At 45.2% G+C, this 24,125-nt stretch overlaps 1 protein-coding gene across 4 annotated transcripts in view; it reads right to left on the reverse strand.

Annotated features, from left to right (window-relative positions):
* The window catches only part of ERBIN (erbb2 interacting protein), a 321,390-nt gene that overhangs the window by 19,682 nt on the left and 277,583 nt on the right, over positions 1–24,125 (reverse strand). For 3 of the 4 annotated variants that reach the window (XM_040340100.1, XM_040340071.1, XM_040340090.1), the window contains 5 exons: positions 22,553–22,735; positions 7,080–7,197; positions 6,658–6,702; positions 2,542–2,725; positions 308–1,817 (listed from right to left, as the gene is read on the reverse strand). In XM_040340100.1, the coding sequence (XP_040196034.1) occupies positions 308–1,817; positions 2,542–2,725; positions 6,658–6,702; positions 7,080–7,197; positions 22,553–22,735 (2,040 nt within the window). The remainder of the gene's footprint in view (positions 1–307; positions 1,818–2,541; positions 2,726–6,657; positions 6,703–7,079; positions 7,198–22,552; positions 22,736–24,125) is intronic. The other variant, XM_040340081.1, reaches the window with a different exon arrangement.

Consider the following 24,125-nt stretch of genomic DNA (forward strand, 5'->3'; position numbering starts at 1 on the left):
TGCACTTATTAGCTACAGCAGTTCTGTTTCTTAAATATAAACCAGAATACGTCTAAAAATCCAACACATACATTGCTCTTTTGTTAGGCATCTTTTGTAAAATTAGACAAAATTAAAATAAAACAGAGTGCTGTCCACAGTAGCCATTCAGACTTTCATTTTCAAACCATGCTCATTTCTTAGTCATAACCGACTGATCGCTATGAGCAACACAGACAGTTCTTTACGACATCGCACTCGGTAACAGGGGCTTCTGGAATTTAAGATTTTTTTTAAATAAAAGTTTAAGTTAATTTTTCACTCTTACCTTTTCAATCTTCTTCGCCTCTATGTGCCGCAAGACCTGTTCTCTCCAGTCATGAGGTACCTTACCCCTACCTGGAGGGTCCAGTAAGGAGTGTTCAGAACTAACCCTAGCATTTGGTTTTTTGGGACTAGTCCGAGAGTAATTGAAATCACTGACAGACATTGTTCTCTCAGGAATATCGTTAACAGAAGGCCGTGCACTCTGTGGTCTGGGCACATTAGGACCATCAATGCTATATGTCCTGGCTGAGAGTGGTCTCTGTGGGCCTGGTATCAAGTGTGAAGGTCGGCCCATTGAATGTATGTCCCTGTAAGTCATGTAGTCCCCTTCAGGTACAACAACCCTCCTTGCGGGCCCTGCATCGCCCAGGGACATAGAAGCGTTAGAAGAGACACTGCCCTGTCTTTGCAGAGTGTTACGGCTTAGTCCCTGATGGAGCCGATCATTCTGGGACATTGCCCATGCCTCCACGTGCCTTGGTCCCATCCTCTGGTGCACACCATACATGTTACTTGCCCTCACATTGTTATGATTAGAAAAGTTCATATTGGCAGAGTGTTTGATGTAACTGGGGCTATCTACGCTGTCGGACAGATGAAAGCGTGGAGAAGGTAAGGCTCCTTGATCCATTGAGGCCATTTGTTTCTGGTTCCACAAATTGTCTTTGGCTGCAGCACTACTGCTACTGTACTGAACATTATACTGAGGCACAGCAGACATTTGGGAACCTGGAGGTCCTCTCATCGAGTATGTCCCCTCAGGGTTGTGGTTGGAATCGAATTTGAACACATTTTTCTTTCCGGTGGATACCAGATCTGATGAGGAAGACGAACCAGAGAACACCTGCAATGGCTGATCATACAGCAAAGTTGCTGACTTGCTCCTAACAATATTCTGTCCTTCAGCACTTGCCAAAGCCATCTTGCCAACATACGATGATTGCGGAGAGCCGCTGTCACTCAGGATGTCATAGATCCTTAGCTCTCCCATCTCAATATTGGTTATGCTGTGAGATTTCACAACATGGCCCACAGGTTCTCCCATCTGTGGAGACAAATCATCTGTGCTCTTTGAAACACACATGTCAAATGAAGGCACTGAATCCTCTGACGCGCTCCTGACAGGCTCACTCATATCTGGAGACATATCCTCATCTGCAGAGTGTCCATTAACCTTATTCATTGCACACATATTGGGGTAGGGCTTCCTGTTTTCGAGAGGTTTAGCCTCCCTTTTCTCATTATTGTTCAAAAATGCCTCTCCAGACCTCAATTGCTGGGAGATATGCTGCCTCTTTGGAGTATCCGAATGCAAGCTTTCATCATTTGTAAGGTTATTGTTTATGTTGATTTGGTTCAAGTTGTGTGGTTTGTCGGTATTATTGACCCTTCTCTCTTGAACCAAGTTCTCTTCACTGTCCAGTGATGGGATCTCAGTGATCTGTCTCTCACCAACAGCATTCAGTTTTCCTCCATTATGCAAAAGGTTGTTGAAGTTTTCATCTTCTTGTCTGTAAGCAGAACACAAGACTGTGAGGCCTAGTATTACCTTGATTAAAGGTTGTCCAACCTTCTTAGCAAATAAATATGTAAATAAAGCCGGCCATAGATTGATTGCCATGGGTTGCAGGAAAGAAAATCACTTGTTTACCCCATCAGTGTTGATAGGGGAATGCCCCCCACAGAGCTATTGTGTTTTCACAGCGGGGGGGGGGGGGGGGGGGGCGGACAGACGTGGGGAGCCTTTCCAGCTGGGAACAAACATCGAGTATTGCTAGCGGCTATAACTGCAGGCAATAATCGCATGAAATGCCCAACAGGCTGGTTGTACCCAAGTTGATCTTGGGTACAACCAGCCTGCCAAAACATGGTTCGATTCCCTGCTGAACTGACTGAGATTTGAACCGTCTATGGCAGACTTTATTTAATACAGGTATACATTTTGCAGTTTTTATAGGGAAAACACATTTATGTTTGCAGCAAAAACAGCTAAAAGAAATGTTTGTATTGTATCTTTGCTATTTATGAACGCATAGTGTGTATCATAATACAAGATGGACAGAAAATATTCACTAAAATAGCATCCAAAGCTAAATTTTGTTCTAAAGGCTTGCATAGACAAGCGCTGGGTACACACTTCACCTTGCTATCGGTTTTTCACATCCTCCCTGAGTAGGTAGGCTGTCTTCCCTCTACACGTCTTAAAGCATATTAGTATCAATATTGCATACAGACCTTAATTTAATGCTCGTCGCAATTCTGGATTCCTTTTCTGGCGAGCACAGGGAGGTATCATGGCTGCTGACTGTGTTCAGGGAGACCGAGTCTGACATACGGGATGGTGAGGAACAATTACTGTTGTTCTGATTGCTGTTTTGGGTAATTTCATCCGATAAAGAGTCTGCATCTTTAATATCATCTGAAAGCCAAAAGATCATGTCAGCCAAGCTGCCAAAACACAATAATAATAAAAAAAAAAAAAAAAAAAGTTTACAGCAATTTAACAAAAAATAAATAAAAATATGAAGTGGAAGACCGAGCGAATATTAAAGAAGAGTTCAACGCACTGTGTGTACCAATCAACACCGTAACACTACAGAATTATTATTTATTGTTTCCTAGCTTCTAAGAGCGGCTATTGCTCATCATGCTACAACCGAGTAGGTATATGGAACAAAAACCAACCAAAGCAAAAAACAACAGGTATAGCAAGAGTCCCCTTGATATATATAATACTTCACTACCACTCACCATGTGAGGTGTTGTCCACGTAACCATAAACTATAAACAAAAAAAGGGGGGGGCTATCCCAATGACAGTCATAGGAAAGCATAGCGGTTACTATGGGTAACAAAGGGTAGTTCTGAAGTAGTATCTAAAAAAACAAATACAGTACATTTCATTGGCAAGCAGTAAAAAACAGCAATGTGCTACACTCTGCTTTGTGTGCAGCTTCACAGTGTCACCAAAAAACAACAGGCAAGGACATATAGATATATCTATATATATATCTATATCTTTAAATGTTTTTTTCAGCAGAGACCCTAGAGAATACAAGGCGTTGCAACTTTTTATCTCGCACTGTATTTGTGCAGCAGGTTTTATGCTTTAAAAAAATAATGGAAAGTTAGCACAATTTTTTTGCATAATGTGAAAGATGAAGTTACGTTGAGTAAATAGATACTCGACATATCACGCTTCAAAATTGCACACGCTCGTGGAATGGCACCAAACTTTGGTATCCCCATAGGTGACGCTTTAATTGTTTACTGGTTACATGTTTTGAGTTAGAGGTCTAGTGTTAGAATTATTGCTCTCGCTCCAACGTTCGCGGCGATACCTCACATGTGTGGTTTTCAGATGTGGGCAGGACTTCGAGGATAAAAAGTAATTCAGGCTCATTAAAGCCCAGTTAAACCAAAAAGTGGAACTTCTGCTCATAGGATTTCTCCCCCCCCTCTGGTGCCTGACATGTATACTTGCCCACTTCCGGGAGTACAGGCCGTGGCTCGTGACACCATCGAGCCCGGCTGCACCTCGTTTTTAGCGACGTCATTTCAGGCCGAATTTTACACTGGTTCCTGTTTTCATGGTGGCCACACAGGACTCTGAGGACATTCATCTATCCACACAGCCTGGGGTGTGACGGTATACCTGTATGGATGCCAAATAGGCTGGACATCTCCTTCATCCTTGGACTTATGAGCCTGAATTACTTTTCATCCTGTAAGTGTTATTCAGCTGTTGCGCTAATAAAGCCTTTGTGACTCTGCACTTAGGTGGCGCTTCCCCCTCATCTTCTCTCTTCTTGTTCACACAGAGCTATCTATACTCTGAGGACAGCTGCCACCTAGCGCTACCCCTGTTCAGATACACATCCATATGTGCAATCGTTTCTCCCATACCCACGGATGTACCATGTATTAAGTCAATGGACTTCAATGCGCGTTTTAACTTTTTAACCTTTTCATTAGTATTTGTGCTTCAACCTTTTTTGCGCCAGTATAAAAAGAGTATATTGTGTACAAATATATACATGGTATGTGTTGATGTAAGGGACTGAGCTGCATAATAATAGCACACCCAGTGCAAATGCTGAAAATTAATTGTTAGTGAATATTATTAATTTCAATAGTTCATTTATTTATTTTCTTCTTTAAAGTGCAAAGAGAAATGCTATCCAGCAAACTATACCAAACAGGATTATATTAACAGTCTAATGTATTTAAATTAATTACTATTACTCAGTATTTGTTCCTAGCACTATATAAACTTCTTTATATTGAACAAAGCACATAACAAATTATGTTGAACAATGCATGTGACATAGTGGGTGCACAGCAGCAATCAACAAGGGCTGCAAATCCAACCATGATAGAAGCTGCAACCTGTCTTCTTTTTAGCTGTAGGAATGGAGCCTTCTGACAATAAACAGACTGTCCCACGGTCCAGCGATGCGGCCGCACAGAGCTTCGCCCCTCTCCCCCTCCTCGGCATTAACACTGGGCACCCATCCCTAAAAGCTTGCGGCTTCACAGCCAGGCGCACGCTCCCAGTGGACAGGCAATCATCTGAGACCTGTCACATGTCCCAGAAGATTTCAAAGAGGGAGGGGCCACCTAGGGGGAGAGGAGGAGTTGCCTAGGTGGCCCATAAACAAAAGCAGGAAATGGGACAGGAAGTCCCACTCAAAACCAAGCACCCACTCCCCCCCAAAAGAATTACATGCCAAATGTGGCATGTAAGGGGGCGAGGAGTGCTTAAAGTGGAAGTTCCACTGTTGGGTGGACTTCCGCTTTAATCATGGCGTACAGATCATTCCTTTCTGAATTGGCTATTTAGCAAGGTGCGCAGTTAAGTGTGTATGTCAAGTCAACCTTTTTTTTCCGGTTTTGGATGGAGTGGGGAAGAATTGGAACTCACAATACCCAGCACTAAAAAATTACAATGGCTTGACAGACACATTAAAGTGGGGGTCAGCAACCTGTAGATAGCAATTTTGGTGACCCGCCATTCCAGAGCATGAGAGTGCAGTGCAGAGGGACTACTTGTAAAGTTAGAGCTGTAGTAGGGAGAAAAAGCCTCATAAGTGGATGACTCCTCTGTAGTGCTGGCTCCTGTCCCATGCGGAGTGATACCAATTGCACCCCACCTCTTATTCCGGCTATCGGTCTCCAGAGTGGTGCCAGCAGCAGGACAGTGTGAAGCAATACACTGGATATTCTAGTATAGGTCTGCTTTCACACTGATGTGCTATGGTTTACACACACTGTGCGTGCAGTGCATCTTCAGCTTTTTTGTGGGTTTGCTGTGCTTAGCCATAGACTTCCATTATATCTTGCTGTTTTACCACCCCTAAGTGTACGTGTGAATGAGCACAAGTGCTGCTCCTCTGAAAAGCGATCCGAATGTGTTGATGGGTGGTGAAGAGGCGATATATTGCCTTCTCACCATCTGATTTTTTTTTTAATTATCTGTTAGTTTTCCATATAAAAATATCATCAATAAAAGAAAAAAATATATACCTATATATAAACCCATTCCCCCATTACCCCCCCCCCCCCAGTCCCCGACCTCCCACCTCTAAACTATTCCAATTTCCTTAATCTCACTTTATTATACATCTTTCCCCTCTTCTCCCTTTATTTTGTTATTTTATTGTATGCTGTATTGTACCCCCTCGTACAACTCCGCACAACATCGCACAACATTTCCTTACTACCCGATTTAAACCCATGATTGCCGTGCAATGCATACAATTGCGACACGGTAGTCCTGCAATTGGAGGTTTTGAGGAGGTGACGCTGTGACCGGGGGATCTTTGAATTCTCCTGGGTTGTTCAGGTAGATCTCCACCTCTCCAAGGTTGCCTACCCCTGCTTTAAAAGGATAAGGTCACCTTTGGGAACATGTTACATGTGCCTTCTGTTTTTAGGGTGTAACATGCAACATTTTCCAGATCTTGCCACAGCTGGTTGGGGATCTTCTCCCCGTACCTGCTGTCACTATTTAAAGAGAGAATGGCTGTGTGGGACAAGTACTGTTCTCAAAGAATTACCAGGGCGCTGTTGAGCGCTCTAGTAGTTCATTGAGTCTTCCTGTCTTTGTGTACAATGTTTAGGCCAGGGATCCTCAAACTGCGGCCCTCCAGCTGTTGTAGAACTACTCATCCCATGAGGCATTGTAACACACTGACATTCACAGACATGACTAGGCATGATGGGAATTGTAGTTCCTGAACAACTGGAGGGCCATAGTTTGAAGACCCATGGTTTAGGCAGACAGCTTTGTGTACAATGTTTAGGCAGAGTCTTCCTGTCTTTGTGTACAAAGTTTAGGCAGACAGCTTACACTGACAGTTTGTAGGAGTCCTGTTTGGGTGATCTTTCCAGGCTCCTACAAAAAAAAAAAAAAAAATAGTAAATGCATATTTTTTCATCTTCAAAAAAAATATGCATTTATTGTTTTTTTTTTTAAAGTGAACTTATACTTTAAGCCAGTTTCTCCATATTGAATTCTGGGTACCTGGAAATGTACAGGAGAACAGATCTCTCCTAGAAAAAAAGACAAGCAGTACAGGATTTGCTAATCCTCACTCGTGATTTCTAATGAAATATCAGATCAGATTCTCTTAATAGAAGAGGCAGCGATCACTTCTCTACATTTTATCATCAGCTTCACACATTCCAGCCAATATAAAGTCCACCTGTTACATGCAGCATTTGAATCTGTCAAATCACTTGTTTTATTGGGCTGTGTATGGCAGCGCTCACCTTTCTTATTGTTGCTTAGTGCCACCACTTTTGGTTGATTCATGGATGTCTCTATAAGCGGCGGCCGCATTTCAGCCATCTTCATCTCTTCATCACATGACAAATCTTCCGATTCTTGCTGCAATAATTCAAGAAAAAGATTATGTTTAAGAAACATGTTTTCGGAAAGGAAACAAGGGTTCAGTTGCCTATACACGGAAATGTGGACGTTGCAGTGATTTGAAAAAAATTGGAGTTGTTGCCCACAGCAACCAGGTGTTCCAACATTCCAAAAAAGATGTAGTCTGATTGGTTGGTTGCAGTGGTGACAGTGGAGCTGTCCTCGTAACAAAATATTTATATTTACCCCAAAAAAAAAAGAAAAAAAAAAAAAGAAGAAGAAGATCTGCCTGGGTATGAAGGTTTTCATAAATCATATATCAAAAATGTCAATAGCAAGAATGAACTTTTCTTTGCCCCACAGCAGTTTATCAAATTTTCAGATCGCCGGAAAATACCATTTGGAATCTCAAAAAGCATCTCTTGTTACTGACATTGTGATTATGAGGCCTCTCTTACAGGCTTGTAACTTTAGAAGTAATCGGTGTCCCCCTTTCATCTTCTAACTTGAACTGGCAGAATGAAAGCGAGAAGATAAATGAATGCCAAGGGCAACTTAAACAATTCGCCCTGACACATTCTGTCCTAAGGCCTTATCATACTGTTACTGTGCCTGAAAGAAGAGAATTGAGCTGTCTCAAAAGTCTACAATCTTTATCTCCCAATAAAAAGGTTTCTGTTCTACAATACAGTCCGTGCTTCTGTTATTAGCAGTCAGCATTCTACTAGTATGCTTCCTAGTTCATCTATAGCACAGGACATGCATAACAAAGCATGGGATGCTCTATATACACTATATCCTGACATTCTTTCAAATCTCCTGATTTTTGAGCAAAGTCTCTATATAGGCTGTTCAGAGCAAAATCGGACTTTGCTTTATTAAATTAAAATATAAATAAGACATAAGCTTGGCACAGCTTGAAAGACAAGTTCAAAGACAACCGTACAATAAAAAAGGGGAGTTGAAGATATTATCAACGGTTTGACAATCCTTTATTCAAGGTAGAGAGGGTGTCAAATTTCTAGCAAGCATGGCCAAAAAACAGAAAGTACATTCATAAGATTTCAGCAGAGTAAAATGCGGCTCCACCCAAATCTTGTTTTGATAATCACTTAAAATGTGATTGTTGCGCATAAGGAGAAAATAGAAATGCGACTCCTTTAACCCTTTAAACAAGTGTGTAATGTGTGGGCCATCTTGGGGTGTAATCAATGACTGGCTGTGATCACGTGACTGGAAGCCCACTCCACTGGCTCCCTATTGTAAACAGTGACCGAGAGCTGCCAGACAGCACAAAAAAAAATGACACCGGGGGGGCGTGTCCGACCGTGAATGGAGTAGGACGTGTGTTGGTGGAGCTCCGTTTACCAGCCCTGTATCCACTGTAATCCCGGACCATCGATCGGATCTGCGGCCACCAAGAGATTCACCCTAGTCCCTGGGTACCTCTGCAGCAGATCCCGGTATATATCGTGGAGGCTGGGATCCGTTTGAGCCATTTTTTTGACCGGGAATCGCCTCCTTCCTCGTGTGGGCCGCCGCCATCTTGCGGCCTGCTAGGCCTAGCATTCTCCACACTCGAGTGCCGCGCTCCCCGCGATTTGCGGGTTGAGCCACGGCACTTCTCGGACATACCAGGGGCGGCCCGATCAGACCGGAGCAACGCTGCACACACCACCCGTAGCCTTCTGGAGTGACCGGACGAGTGTCAGCATTGCGGGGACGCAGGTGAGAGCCACCATCTTACTACTCCCTGTGCCCCATACCAGCCTTCTTGTCCTCTCCCTGCACCGATCCCAAACACCACCGCACCACGGTAGTGCCCCGCTTAAGTGTGGGCTGCCCAGGGGGGGGCTACAGACAATTTCTCTGTCGTGGACACTCTGGTTGCGGAGAGGCCTTGTCCTCACTCCCATATACGGCAGCCATCTTGCTTCACCCAAGACACAGCAACTGGAGATACACAGTTCTCTGCACACCATCTTACTTGTTGCGTGGCGGCTGGTGCTGCCTGTGATACTAGACTGTCCCCTGGGGTTCCCTTTGCTGCCTAGGTGGGGGTGCAACTCACCACATTATTGCCTGGAGCCGCACCTCTTCTATACTCCCTCATGTCCCACACACTCATATAATCTAGCTGCCCCATCTTGCAGCATGTAGCCCCACAATGGTACTGTAATGAGTTTTTGAACTGTTTCACTCAAAACAAGATGTACTGAAAGTCATATTCTCTACCAAGGGGGGACGCATGTGAGGTGCGATGTGGATCACCATCTTTTAATCAAGTGCTTGATCTAGCGAGGGTTTAACCTATACTGTGAGGTCTATTCACTCTATACAGTTTTAATTTGCATATATCTCCTTACAGTTTACACTAGTGCATGCCGTCCGGAAAGAAGGCGTATTTGCGCCGTGCTCAACAGCACTCTTTGGTCACATATCCATTGCGCAACAAAGAGTTGAAGATGTTGGCTCAAAAGGGCTCTAGTCCATCCCCCACAAAATCCCCTACAATCCCCACTGGCCCTCTGCACGTGCCGCCCTCCGTACAAAATGGAGAGACCCCTCCCCAGATTACAAAAGAGGACCTGGACCTCAGCTTAACCAAGATGTATGAGAAACTGGTTAACAAAATACAGTGTGAACTCCAAAAAACAACAACCACACTCACACATGAAATAGCATCCCTAGGGGGACGTACAGATGTTCTAGAAACCAAACACGATGAGCTATCTCTTGCTCATAACGATCTCAGAAAAGACTTTGAACTTTTAGCTGAAAACTACTCGTATCTACAATCACAAGTAGAAGATTTGGACAACCGGAATCGCAGGAACAACCTAAGGATTCGCGGTATTCCTGAGACGGTTTCCGATCTGATGCCGGCGGTCTCTAAACTGTTTCATAACCTCCTTCCTGAATTGCCTCCATCCGCATTCGCATGCGACAGAATTCATAGGGCCTTGCGTCCAAAACCACCTCCAGACAAACCCTCACGCGACATCATCCTATGCATGAAAGATTTCACCACAAAAGAAAGCATTCTGAGAGCCTCTAGAAATTTGCATAGTATTGAACTGGAAGGCACAAAAATTCAAATTTTCCCGGACATCTCTCAAGCTACCCTGGAAAGGAGGCGAAAATTGAAGGAGATTACTTCTGTATTACAATCAGCTCATATTCGATACCGGTGGGGCTTCCCGTTTAAATTAACAGTACCGCACAATGGCACCACATATACAGTCTTCAATGTTTCTGAAGGTAAAGATCTCATTGTAAAACTGGGCCTATTGGATCCAAGTGTAGTCGCAAGGCCTCCTTCCACACCTCACCCTTCACCTATCTGGGCCACCCCTGCTACTCGTAGGGATCAAAGAAGGTGGCGTCAACCAATCAGAAATTTGGACGCTTGAAGTTTAAGACTACCCCTCCCTTTTTTTTTTTTTTTTTCTTTTTCTCTCTGCTACTCTACCTACATTATACGCCCAGAAAAGTTGTCAGGTTAACTAAAAATGTAGTAATTTTTTTTAATTTTTTTCTTTTTTTATTATTATTATTTACTGTTTTTTTGTCTTTAAATTTAACATTATCATTTTTGGTATCTATGCTAATTTTTTTTTTCTCAATGTGTTACGGCATGCACTCAATTTCTTGTCTATAGAACCCTCGCTGAGGCTGCTCTGCTCCGCCTCTGCTAGTTTGCTCCCCCTACTCACAATGGACTCCAAACGCATGGTACAGTCTGTGGATAATTTTCTGCTGCTGTTCCTGCTATCTATTGTCTTAATGGAGGATGCTCCATCTGTGAGTAATGGACAGATATGTCCATATCGATGTTATCTTTGGTCAGGTTATGCTTCTCATCCTGACCCCCAAAATATCTTTAAGTTTTCTCATAGTCATATTAAAACTTTAGATTTCTACAATATTTGGAAAAGGTCAAACAAAGATCCTCTTTATCACTTGATATGTGCTGTTATTGCAGCCCTACTGAGGAAAACATTGTTAGGTTTTAAAAGGTTAGCATTTCTAATGTTCTCTTGTTCAGATATAATTATATTCTTAGTTCACGAGTTTGGAAACGATATTCACATAGAATATATGCTTGAGGTTATGACATCCCTTATGCTAGTATTCATTGCATTCTATCTTATGAGTCCAATGTTCTTTTTATATAAAGATAATGGGGATCAAGGTAATTTCTCATAATGTCCAAGGCTTTAATTCGCCTAATAAACGCAAAAAGGCATTCCGTCACTATAAACGGTTGGGAGCCGATATTATTTTATTGCAAGAAACCCACTTTGCCACTAATAAACTCCCACAATATTTTGATAGGTCTTATAATCAACATTATTGTACAGACTTTAGTTCCAAGGCTCGTGGTACTGCCATCTTTATAAGGCGTTCACTGGTCATGGAAATTCTAAACATATACAAAGACCCTGATAGCAGATTCCTGATCCTGAAAGGCATCATCAATGGTCGTCAAATAACTATTGCTTCAGTTTATGCCCCTAGCGAGACACAATCTGCTTTTTTTACAACATTTTTTGATATCCTAGACAGATATCACTCCCCCCACCTCATTGTGGGAGGTGACTTTAATGCAGCTGCAAACTCGGTCCTGGATAGGAGCAGAGTGGTCCCCACATCAAAGGCTTTTCCAAAATCTCTCACCCGCTCTTTACACAATCATCAATTAATTGATACATGGAGGGCCCATAACGTGGGTATAAAGGCCTATACTTTTTATTCACACCCACATGACAGCTATGCAAGATTAGATTATATTTTTGTTACCCCGATTCTTTTAGCTAATTCACATAATGCAGACATCCACATATGCCCCTGGTCTGATCACCACATTGTCGCGTTCACTACGTCTCACATAGGTCTGTCTCCTACCCCATATAAATGGAGAATAAATGATTCCCTGTTAACAGACCCCAGTATAACCCTAAAACTGTCTTCACAATTAGAAGATTATTTCACTCATAATGAATCTCCCGACACTTCTCTTTCCACTCTGTGGACAGCACATAAGGCAGTCATGAGAGGTCACCTTATTAATACTGCATCAGCTAAAAATAAATCGAAATTAATAGATATCAATAATCTAACTAGGGAATTGGACGGATTATATTATAAACATTTCCAATCCCCATCAACGGATATATATAATCTAATCCAAAGTAAAAGGCGTTCTCTTGATACGCTTTTGGCATCAGACACTGAGAAGACCTTGAGATGGTCCAAAGCAAAATTCCTATTATATAGTAACACTGCATCCACAATGTTTGCTAGAAAGCTTAAACAGTCTACTAACCCTCCACATATATATAAACTACGTAATGCTAATGGTAACCTGGTCTCTCACCCTAAAGAGGTTATAGAGATTTTCTCTGACTTCTATAAAAACCTTTTATCCGCCCCGATTTCGCCACCGAAACAGTCTTCCCGGGATTGGCTAGATGGTCTAATGCTCCCCACCCTATCTACCCAACAGGTAGATAAGCTGAACGCTCCTTGCACCGCAGTGGAAATCTCTGATATCATTAAATCCCTAAAGACTTCAACGGCCCCAGGTCCGGACGGGTATTCTACCCTCTATTACAAAAAATTCTCCCATATCCTGGCCCCACACTTATCCAAACTATTCAATCATATTCTACAAGGTAATACATTTCCAGATGAAATGCTTCTAGCCAATATGTGTTTAATACCCAAGCCCCACAAAGATCATACCTCCCCTCAAAACTACCGCCCAATTTCAGTCATGAACAATGACCTCAAAATTTTCGGCCGTCTGCTTGCTGGTAGAATTGCGACAGTCATTACGTCGTTAATTCATCCTGACCAAACTGGGTTTATTCCGGGCAGGCAGATCACTGATAATGTAAGACTGGTCACTAATTTAATACAAGATGCAAACCTACATACTAACCCATTAGTTATACTTAGCCTTGACATCCACAAGGCCTTCGATAGTGTCAGTTGGTCATACCTCGAACATTTACTCCCCAGATATGGTCTTTGTGATGAATTCATGCACGGCTTTAGAGCGTTATATCATAACCCCCAAACCAGAATTAGAATCCCAGGAGAAAATTCCGATTTTTTCGCTTTGGGTAGAGGGACTAGACAAGGATGCCCCCTTTCCCCTCTCCTTTTTGCCCTTGCGATAGAACCCCTTGCATGTGCCATACGTAGTAATGTTAATATTAGGGGATACCCGGGGGGCCCAGGTGACGTCAAGTTGAGTCTATATGCTGATGACGCGATGCTTTTCCTTTCGGACCCCTTGATTTCCCTCCCTAACCTCATCAAAACACTAAACACATTTCATAACCTCTCCGGACTTGGGGTAAATTTATCTAAATGTACTGCTATGCCAATTAATATCCCGTCTTTACTGTTGTCCTCTTTACAGCATAGTTTCTCCTTCACCTGGACTTCACATTCGTTTAAGTATCTGGGCATCCTCCTTACACCATTGTATAACACTCTGTATCAAACTAATTACCCATCATTGTTCTCAAACATCAAAGTACTTCTGAAGGTATGGTCAGCATATCATATATCCTTCTTGGGTAGATTAACGGCTGTCAAAATGGCAATTTTGCCTAAATTACTCTTTTATTTTAGATCCCTTCCTGTACAGGTCCCTAAATACACACTAGACTCCCTACAGAGGGATATCAATAAATTTATATGGGCCAACAAAAAACCGAGGTTCGGATACTCCCTTATGCATAGATCCCATTTAAATGGAGGTCTGGGCCTTCCCAATCTATGGTATTATTACCTCGCGGCAAGGTTTACGCAACTTGCTCAATGGTTTGCTCCTTCGGGTCAAGTTGCTTGGATACAATTTGAGGAACATTCAATTAAACCTTTCCATCTTCAGGGGTTGTTGTGGTCCAGATCGATCTCCCCTAGAGTGATTTTTCGCTTAAATAAGGTGGTAGCCTACTCATTTCAGTTATGGCATCGCTATAAAGATAAATTTGACTTAATTTCGGCCACCCCCCCACTGGCTTCCTTCTTGGGCGACCCCCGATTCCCACCAGCCTTTAAAAATGATAGTCTATTCAGTAAATGGAAGGCATGTAATCTCACTACGTTGAAATCCCTTTCCAGGAATGGCAAGTTTCGCCCATTTTCAGAACTATGTGAAGAATTTCAACTCCCAATCTCAGAATTAGCAAATTTCACTCAAATTGAGAGATTCTACAAGGATTTTTTCTCACTTACATTACATACTCCCTACTCTAATTTTGAACGTATCTGTATATCAACACCTAGAGATAGGGGCTTGATCTCCCGCATTTACCGTTCTCTGAGTGAGTTTTCTCGTCCAGAGAAGTCTAATCCAATGCTACATTGGGAGGTCGACCTGGGCTGCACATTCTCTCCACAGGAGTGGACTACTATGTTACATAACCTATTAAAATGTACTCGTTCTACCTCAGCAAGAGAATCTGCTCTAAAAATTCATACCAGATGGTATCTGACCCCTTCCAAAATAAACTCATTTTATCCCACGGTAGCCCCAACTTGCTTTAGGGGTTGCCCTGAACAGGGCACTATTTTACATACCTTCTGGAACTGCAAATTTCTAGACCCCATATGGTCACTTGCAACAGCCAAGATTGAACATATCACTGGTAGAAAAGTAACCCTTAATCCCATGGTGTGTTTATTATTCGCATCTATACCTAATATACCTATTAAACATGTTAGACTGATTCACACACTTTTTAATTCAATTCACTGGATGATTGCTTTTAATTGGCACTCTTCAAATGTCCCATGGTCCCAAGTTTTAAATAGAATGGAACAAATCAAACTCTCAGAGCTAATCCACCATACTCTCTTCGACACAATGCATGTTTTCAAAAAGAAATGGTCCCCTTGGGATATAGCAGTTCCATGAAAATGTTCTACTTATCAGTTGTCCATAATGTAGCTGGTTTGTAATGTTTTACCATTTTCATCTTTACATGTTTCATGTTTTATATATCACATGTCTAGTACAAGCATGTTCAGTTTGATTGTACCTTTTGCTTCTGTAATGACTCTGTATTAATCTTTGACCTTTTGATATAATAAAATCGTTTGTAAACAAAAAAAAAAAAATGACACCAGCTGTACACATATATGTAGCAGCTCTGTGTTAAAACCTACTGCCATGCGTACATTGGGTGGTGAACGGGTTAAAGTGTATTTATCCTTCCAAATTTCTTTACGACAACTCAACAGTCCTGAGGTTTGTGAATGATTGGCGTGTTGTGGTGGTGGTAGGGGTTTTGAGGCCCTAACCCGGTCTCTGACTGGGGGCTGTACTTTATCTTCCTTAAATCCTCAAGGTTATGCATGAGCCACACACATGGGTAATTGTAGTTAATGCAAAAAAAAAAAAGGATTTTTGTACTCACCTTAAAATCAATTTCTCTGAGTTCATAGACGGACACAGCCTTCATTGACCTTAGGGTTATGCTTCTTCCTACCAGGAGATTTAGGCAGAATTCTACAGCACTTAAGGTGTTAAAAACTTTTCTTCATGCTGCTCCTCCCAGGGGGCGTGGCTCCCCCAGGCATAACCCACACCCTGCTTTAGCAGCCTCAGTTCGTAACAAGCAGTACAAACAAAGGAGGGGTGGGTGCTGTGTCCGTCTATGAACTCAGAGAAATGGATTTTACGGTGAGTACAAAAATCCTTTTTTCTCTTTCGTTCATAGACGGACACAGCCTTCATTGACCTTAGGGATGTCCCCAAGCAGTGTCAAAAAAATTCGAGGGGTGGGAAAAATAACACAGCAAAAACAGGTTACACCCCAAACAAAAACCGGAGTTACTCAACGGAGGAACTCCAACCTTATACTGCCGCCTGTAACACCCTGCGGCCAATGGAGGCATCCGAAGATGCACTCACATCCACCATATAAAACTTTGAAAAAGCGTGGACCGACGACCAGGTCGCAGCCTTACACACCAGTAACACAGAGGCTTGGTGTCGGAAAGCCCAAGAGGCCCCGATCGCCCTGGTCGAATGCGCCATGACCCGAAAGGGGGGCGCCCGCCCTTCAGGGCATAGGCCTGAAGCACAATCCGTCGGATCCACCTGGAAATGGTGGCCGACGAAACTGCCAGGCCCTTACTGGGACCGGACACAGACACGAACAGCGAGTCCGACGTCCGGAACGGAGCTGTCGCCGACAAGTAAACTCGAAGGGCCCGAACCACATCCAAAGAATGTAAAGTGGCCTCCTTCGGGTTCTTCGGCTGAGGACACAAGGATGGAAGAACAATGTCCACATCCAAGTGAAAAGCCGAAACGACCTTAGGGAGAAAAACGGCTGCGGCCGCAGCACCACCTCATCCTTACGGATGACCAAGCAGGGAGCCTTGCAAGACAAGGCCGCCAGAACAGACAGACACCCGTCTGATCGAGGTAATTGCTACCAGAAATAAAATCACCTTTTGTGACAATAAAACAAAAAACCTCCCGAATGTCCTCAAAGGGAGCATCCCGAAGCACTGAAAGGACTAAATTCAAGTCCCATGGGGGTAATGGAGGGCGCACCGGAGGGGCCACCTGCCAGACTCCCTGACCCAACGCACGCACCCAGGAGTGCTATGCCAAGGGTCGCTGCAAGTAAAAAACAGCCAGAGCAGAAATCTGGCTCCTAACCGTACGTAAGGCGAGAGCCTGAACCACTCCCTGCTGCAAAGACAGCAGAATCCTGTACACAACGCATGTACGAGAGTGCCAGTTCATCTCCCCACACACAGAGAAGTAGGCCTTCCATGTATGAGGAAAAAACCTACGTGAGGTAGACCTCCGTGCAGGCAGCACGGTAGAGACCACCGAGCCCAATAGGCCTCGGTCCTTAAGCCCCTGGCTCTCAACAGCCACGCCGCTAAGGCCGGTGGCTGTGAAACAGGGTGGAAGATTGGACCCTGTAACAGAAAATCAATTCCCAGGGGAAGACGCTAGGGGGCGTCTGCCAGCAGACGCACCTGGTCCGCGTACCAGAAGCGACGCGGCCAATCTGGGGCAATCAGGACCGATAGAATCCCTACAGCTTCTACTCTGCGCAGCAGGCGAGGAAGAAGCTTCCGAGGAGGGAAGGTGTAAAGTAGGCGACAGCGACCCCAAGGAGCCACCAACGCGCCTGACGCGTCCGCCCACGGGTCCTTAAACCTGGCCACGAACCGTGGCACCTACCGATAGAGACGGGACGCTAGAAGGTCCACGTCCGGAGTGCCCCACTTTCGGCACAGACCCCGAAACACCTGCGGGTGGAGAGACCACTCTCCTTGGCCCAGTGCAGTGCGACTTAGGTAGTCGGCTAGCCAATTCCGTATTCCCGGAATGTACCCGGCCGATAGAGCCGGAACGGACCCTTCGGCCCACCGAAAGGATGCGCGCGACCCCCGTCGCTGCAACAGATGATCAACCTACGCCACGGACGTGGTGTTATCGGACAGGATCCTGACCGGTCGGCCCTGTAGATCCAGGGACCACCTGGTAAGGCAAAGCTTGATTGCTCGGAGCTCCAGAACGTTGATCAGTAGGCAGGACTCCACCTGAGTCCAGTGCCCCTGGGCTGACTGGGTGCCCCAAGCGCCCCTCCCCAACCGGAGAGGCTGGCATCCGTCGTGACCACTGTCCAGTGGCCTGCAGAAAAATGACTTTGCGGCCCGAAGCACCGGAAACGCCAGCCACCATACCAGGGGAGACATGATCAGATGACTCAACTGAATCTGGTAATCCAGAGATGACGGAAGCTAGTCCCATCGTGACAGCAGTTCCCTCCGTAGTACCCTGGCGTGGAATTGGGCATACGGAACCGCCTCGAAAGAGGCTACCAACTGACCCAGAACCTTCCTGCAGAATCGCAGAGATGACCGCTTCTGGGTCGGCAACTGCTGCACAGCAGATAGCAGAGTCTGAAGTTTTTCCGCTAGGAGAAAAACACTCCCGCCCCGGAGGAATCCAGGACCAGTCTCGGGTATCCCTGAGACGGAATCAACCCTGATTTCAGGACAATCCAGAAACCAGCCGAACACTCGGAGAGCCTGACACGTGATAGACACGGCTCCACCAATGCAGAGCTCGAAGAAGCTCGTAGGAGAATGTCGTCCAGACATCCCATGATAACAAACCCCCGCTGTCACAGCCGGGCCAGTATCGGTACGAGCACCTTGGCGAAAACCCGCCGAATGGGAAGGACACCATTGAAAATGGTCCCCCCCGACCGCAAAGCACAGAATCTCTGGTGGTTTGAGGATATGCAGGTACACGTTCATGACATCCAAGGATGCCAGAAAAACCTGACAAAACAAAACGAGGGACTTGAGGCCCAGGGTCGACCGGGCCCCATCCTCCATGGGGACACAAACAGAATGGAGTAAAACCCCGAGACCGTTCCAACGAGGGAACTGGCACAATCACTCCCCTGACCAGAAGATCCTGGACAGCCCCTGACGGAGTCAACCGGCGAACCGGAGGAGGCCAGAAGCCGGAGGGAAAAAACCTGTTTGGCAGACAAGAGAGAAACTCAATCTTGTACCCCAAGGAAAACACTTCGCAATGCGAAGCCAGTCTCCCACCCGAGACACGGGCGGGAGCAGACCTTCAGGCGGAAGCAGGTATGTCCGCAGACTTGTTAGGCATGCGGTATCCGGTGCGCTGCTACCCCGCAGCGGGGATTCAAGCACCATGTAGACCTACCCCCACCGCACAGGGCGAGCGAAAAAAACGCTCGGAGGTAGGCAAGGAGGGTCCTTGCACAGGGCGAGGTCCCTAGCCCTTCCCAAACCGTGGGAACAGCATGCGCTTACCACCTGTGGCATCCTCAATGATGCCAGTCAGGGAAGACCCAAAAGGACCGTTCACCCTTAACGGTGATCACCAAGGCCACCTTAGAGGTCCTTCTTCCAGCTCCTGCAGCAGGAGCTTCGCCCTTTTAGTCGGGGCCTGCCAGGGCCCCGGCCAGAGCCGGCCTCACCGCCGAACCCACCACCGTGAATAGGGAGCGGGCCACGGCCTCCACTCTCCTATCAGCGGGATCCTGAAATGCAGGAGCCCCTTCCACAGGCAATGTGGTGGCCTTGCGCAGTCTGGACACAGGGGGGTCCACTGGCGGAGGAGAGACCTACTTTTTTTTTTTTTAAAGCCCCCCTCAAGGGGGTAACGGGTTGCAAAGTTTTTTGACAAACTTTTTGCGGTGCATCCCATTCCTTGTATAACATATAGTCCAAATAAGGAACACAAGGAAACACTTCAGCGATGCGTGGTAGTCTGCTGGTACCGACACGGAGGTGTCTCCGCCACATCCTCAATTTTTAGAGCCTCACGCACCGCAGAAACAAGAGCTCCAACAAATTCTTGCCAGCAACTGACTGCAGCAGAGTCATCCTCACTATCCATAAGGGTTAAAACCCGCAGCCTCTGACATAACAGAACCAGAAAAAAACAGCGATTCTGTGTCATCCCCAGAAGCAGGCTTCAGGGAGGGGGCGCTTTTTTACCCCCCATCCGGGCACTAGCTGCTTCAAACCTGGCAAGAAACCCAGGACAGCCAACATAACAGATGTGGCAGGGGGAGGGGCGTTAAGGGTTAACTCAGGCATAGCTTGAGTTCCATAGTGTCAGCGCTGAGTCACCCACCCTGCAAGGCAGGACAAAAAAAAACCCACTGGTCACCTCCTTGCTGCTATTGCAGAGCATGGGGGGCCCCCGGTATTCACCACCCCACCCAGCTGCAGAGGGAGCTGAAAAACCTCAGGTGTGCTCTGATGTGCTGACTGTGATGTGTATTCACCTCATGGAAGATTCACAGCACTAAAACTGACCAGAGGCTGTGCCGAGTCATCTCAGGGAAGAATCACATCGTTACCAAGGAGATTTCCAAGACGGCCGCTGTCTGAGGTAAAAATTACCTCATAGAACACAGCAGCACTGACTGCTTTGTTACCTCAGAAAAGAATCACAGCGTTACCAAGGAGATTTCCAAGACGGCCGCTGTCTGAGGTAAAAATTACCTCATAGAACACAGCAGCACTGACTGCTTTGTCTGTTACCTCAGAAAAGAATCACAGCGTTACCAAGGAGATTTCCAAGACGGCCGCTGTCTGAGGTAAAAATTACCTCATAGAACACAGCAGCACACAGCAGCACCCCCCAGAGTAACAACACAGTCCCCCTAACAACACACGGGCCCCGGTGGTAACAAAGAAAACCCAGGAGGCCCCCCTTCACAGCCACTACCCAGTCAGGGGAAGGAGGGAGAGGAAGGGGAGAGAGGAAAGCAGGGCGGACCCTCAGTCGACCTCCCCAGGGAAACCACCAGCCAGACCACTTACCTGAGTAAGGGGCCACTACTTACCTGTCCTGCGACTACCCGGCTGGAGGTATCCCAGACAGAACCAACGTCCGTAAACGGCATGGCTGTCGGCCAGACACACTGTGACAAAGCCATAGAGACCGGTCATATGTGTGCCCTAGAACCAAAGTTCCCCGGCCGCCCCTGGAGCAATGGGGCCTGTCGTGGACGTCCCAAAGCTGAGCTGAGGGCCGGCACACGCTCGAAGGCCGAACATGGGGGGACTACAAGAGTCGAGGACCCAGCCTGTCACCCAGTCGGCTGTTGATAGAAGAATCGCAGGATTAAAAAATGCAGGAACAAAATAATAAAAAAAAGCGAGAAAAATCGCCAGAAAAAAACTCCAGAGTCCAGGAACTCCAGAGATAGCCTTGACCTCCTGTCGTTAGGCAGAAAACAAACTGAGGCTGCTAAAGCAGGGTGTGGGTTATGCCTGGGGGAGCCACGCCCCCTGGGAGGAGCAGCATGAAGAAAAGTTTTTAACACCTTAAGTGCTGTAGAATTCTGCCTAAATCTCCTGGTAGGAAGAAGCATAACCCTAAGGTCAATGAAGGCTGTGTCCGTCTATGAACGAAAGAGAAATAATGTGTTTTCTTTTGTAGCCTGCTGGCCCCTTGAGCGATTTTGTACTAGTCTTAAAATCTCTTAAGAAAAAAATAAGTGTATTTATACAAATTTTATATTTTATCATGCCTGGGAGATGTGTGTCCTCATTCCCAGTAGTGAGTGGGTATCGCGTCTGTTGGCATTGTGTTATTTCCAAATAGGAAATGACGCGATGCGATGCAAGGCGGTGATAAGTGCCGTTGTGACGGCAACCCGATAAACAATCTGTGCTCCACGCCTTGTGCTTTATGCGAATACGTGAGATCGGGAGGTGCATGCTGGGGAACCAGCACCACCTTATCCCAGAAGAATACATTAGTGGGCTTCACATGCTGGGAGCATGCTGGAACTCGAGAATAAAGGTTCGTTTTCCACAAAATGCATAACTACAATAGCGGCATTGCATATAATTACCTTGTTAGACAGATATTATTAAGATCATCACAAAAAAATTATTCTCCTAAAGTGGAAGTAAAGGCTATATCTAACCGTTTCTAAACCTGCATAAAAAAAGATCTGTATACTTTCCTGGTTCCAAGCACCTCTGGATCTCCTGTCTAAGACCCCTTTCACACTGCTAGCAGCCACCCCCGCCCCAGTGTGAAAGGGGTCTTAGGGAGGGCTCAACAGTTCCTGGAGATGTGATGTCACCCATAGGCTCCATGGCCCAGCCATTGTCGGCATTCCTTGCTCTCTCCTGCAGGAGCTGCTCACTGACACAGGAGAGCCGGAGCTGTATGACCATGTGACTGGATTGGAGCTGGATAAAAATAGGCAAATTCACAGATCTTTTTTATACAGGGTATGCAGGAAGGGAAGGAGGAGGGGGAAGGCACAGTTTTAGGAATAGTTAGCATTAGCCTCATCTTCCACTTAAAAAAAAAAAAAAAAAACTGAAAAACAGATCTTGGATTTACGAACATGATGCCTGCATGTACAATAAAGCTGTGAATAGTCACTGTAGCTGTATAACTGCTGTTGCTGACTTACGTCAGTTATTTTACATATAACCTTTACAAGTTTGCAGTTACCGCCATGCCAATCCTGCAAAATGATAAAGTTACGGTACCACAATTGCCAAGACTTTTTTCTTTCTCCGCGTTTTCCCGTTACTGTAAACCTAGACCATGTTTTCCACTGAACTTTTTAGGCTCCAAAGACAAAAGCCTTCCCCTTTTTACTGCCATTTCTCATACATATAGGATGAGTCGCTCTTCCTGTGTAGCACAAATGCTATATGCTCTGGGTGGTAAGAGACATCCATTGTAGAGACATTCATAAACAAAAATTCTAAGTAATTTAGACTATGTTAAACTACTGAGGGCTATAAGATCAACAAGACAATGCTTTCTGAGGACATAAAGCCATACCTCAAGTGTCTCATCATGGTTGACAATAGTTTTTGCATTCCAGACATTTTTAACAAGGTTATTCGGCTGTGAATTTTCAATGCTTTTTTGAGTTTCTGGATCACTTGCTTTCTGCATGCAGTTCCCGACAAGGAGCCTTTCCTTTTCTTCATCCTCAGGCTTAGTTGGAGCAGACTCCAGCGTCTAGACACAAATAAAATTAAGCATGGGTAAAATAAAAGCTATTACAAAGGCAAATTACATTAGAATCAGGGTTGTGTTTATGGGACAACAGACATTATGCTTAACTTGATTTTCTGAAACACTAATAAAATATTTTCCACCTCAGTTCAACTACTGAGCAACACTACTCTGCAATACTCCACAGATGATCTCAAAAAAGGAATACATCTGGAGTAAATATTGTTAACGGAATTGTATTTTTTTCTACATAATGTACCGTATTTATCGGCGTATAACGCGCACCGGCGTATAACGCGCACCCCAATTTTAAGAGGGAATTTTCAGGAAAAACTAATTTTTTGTGAACCTTTTGGGATCAGCTACAAAGCAGATTACAGGCTCTTGCCTCTCAACTGGTCAGTTCCAAAATGATATATCCAGCCATATAAAAGGATACAAAGAACAAAAGATAGTGCTCTCCTTATAAAAAGGAATAATCCCTTTATTAAATGTTAAAACCACACTTACAAAATGAAAATGAAAGAGGCAAAAACCACTAACACCAAGTGAGATGTCTCCCACAGTTCACCACTTCCAGCTGGGTCTGACTGAATTTGTACATCAGGCTGTTACTTAAATCCACTCTGCTAGCTCAATGCTTCAGTGCACCTGTGCGTGTGCGGTCTTCCTCCTATTTAAATCTATGCTATTTAAAACTATGCAGCATACAGTACCTCGGAGGCGAAGGAGGAGGACGAGCGCCCGCCGGAAATCACCGCGGGAAATCACAGAGCCGTCATCTCCACTCGGCTCTACGTCACACACGCACAGTCCCGCCTCCGCCATCGGCATTGGACCATCTTCAGTGACAGACAGAACACTGGTCCAATGCTGGTGGCGGAGGCGGGACTGTGCGTGTGAGACGCGAGAGCCGAGAAGAGATGACAGTTTGGTGATTTCCCGCGGGCGCTCGTCCCCCTCCTTCTCCTCCGAGGTATGCTATCGGCGTATAGCGCGCACCCGGGATTTCCCCCCTATTTTCGGGGGAAAAAGGTGCGCGGTATACGCCGATAAATACGGTAAATGTTTTTTAGGGTCAGTAATAAAGAAAAATCAAAAAAGGTTACATTACGAATTTTTTTTGCAGTGAGAAAATTGTGAAATGCTGCATATTATGCATTCTTAGACCCCATAACCACTAATAGATTTTCTGCAGATTTTTGTCTTCAGATTTGTCAAAACCATATAATATGAGGTCAAACCTTAAGAGTTGAAATTTCTATGCAATCAGGCAGGCCCTTAAGCCCCCTACACACGATCTGAAAATCGTACGAAAAATGGCGCTTTCTAAACGATAATCAGATCGTTAGTACAGAGCTTCCGAGAGCCGATCAGGACAGTTCATCCGATT

The sequence above is a fragment of the Rana temporaria genome, chromosome 1, assembly GCF_905171775.1.
Source record: "Rana temporaria chromosome 1, aRanTem1.1, whole genome shotgun sequence".
In the NCBI taxonomy this organism is placed as follows: Eukaryota; Metazoa; Chordata; class Amphibia; order Anura; family Ranidae; genus Rana; species Rana temporaria.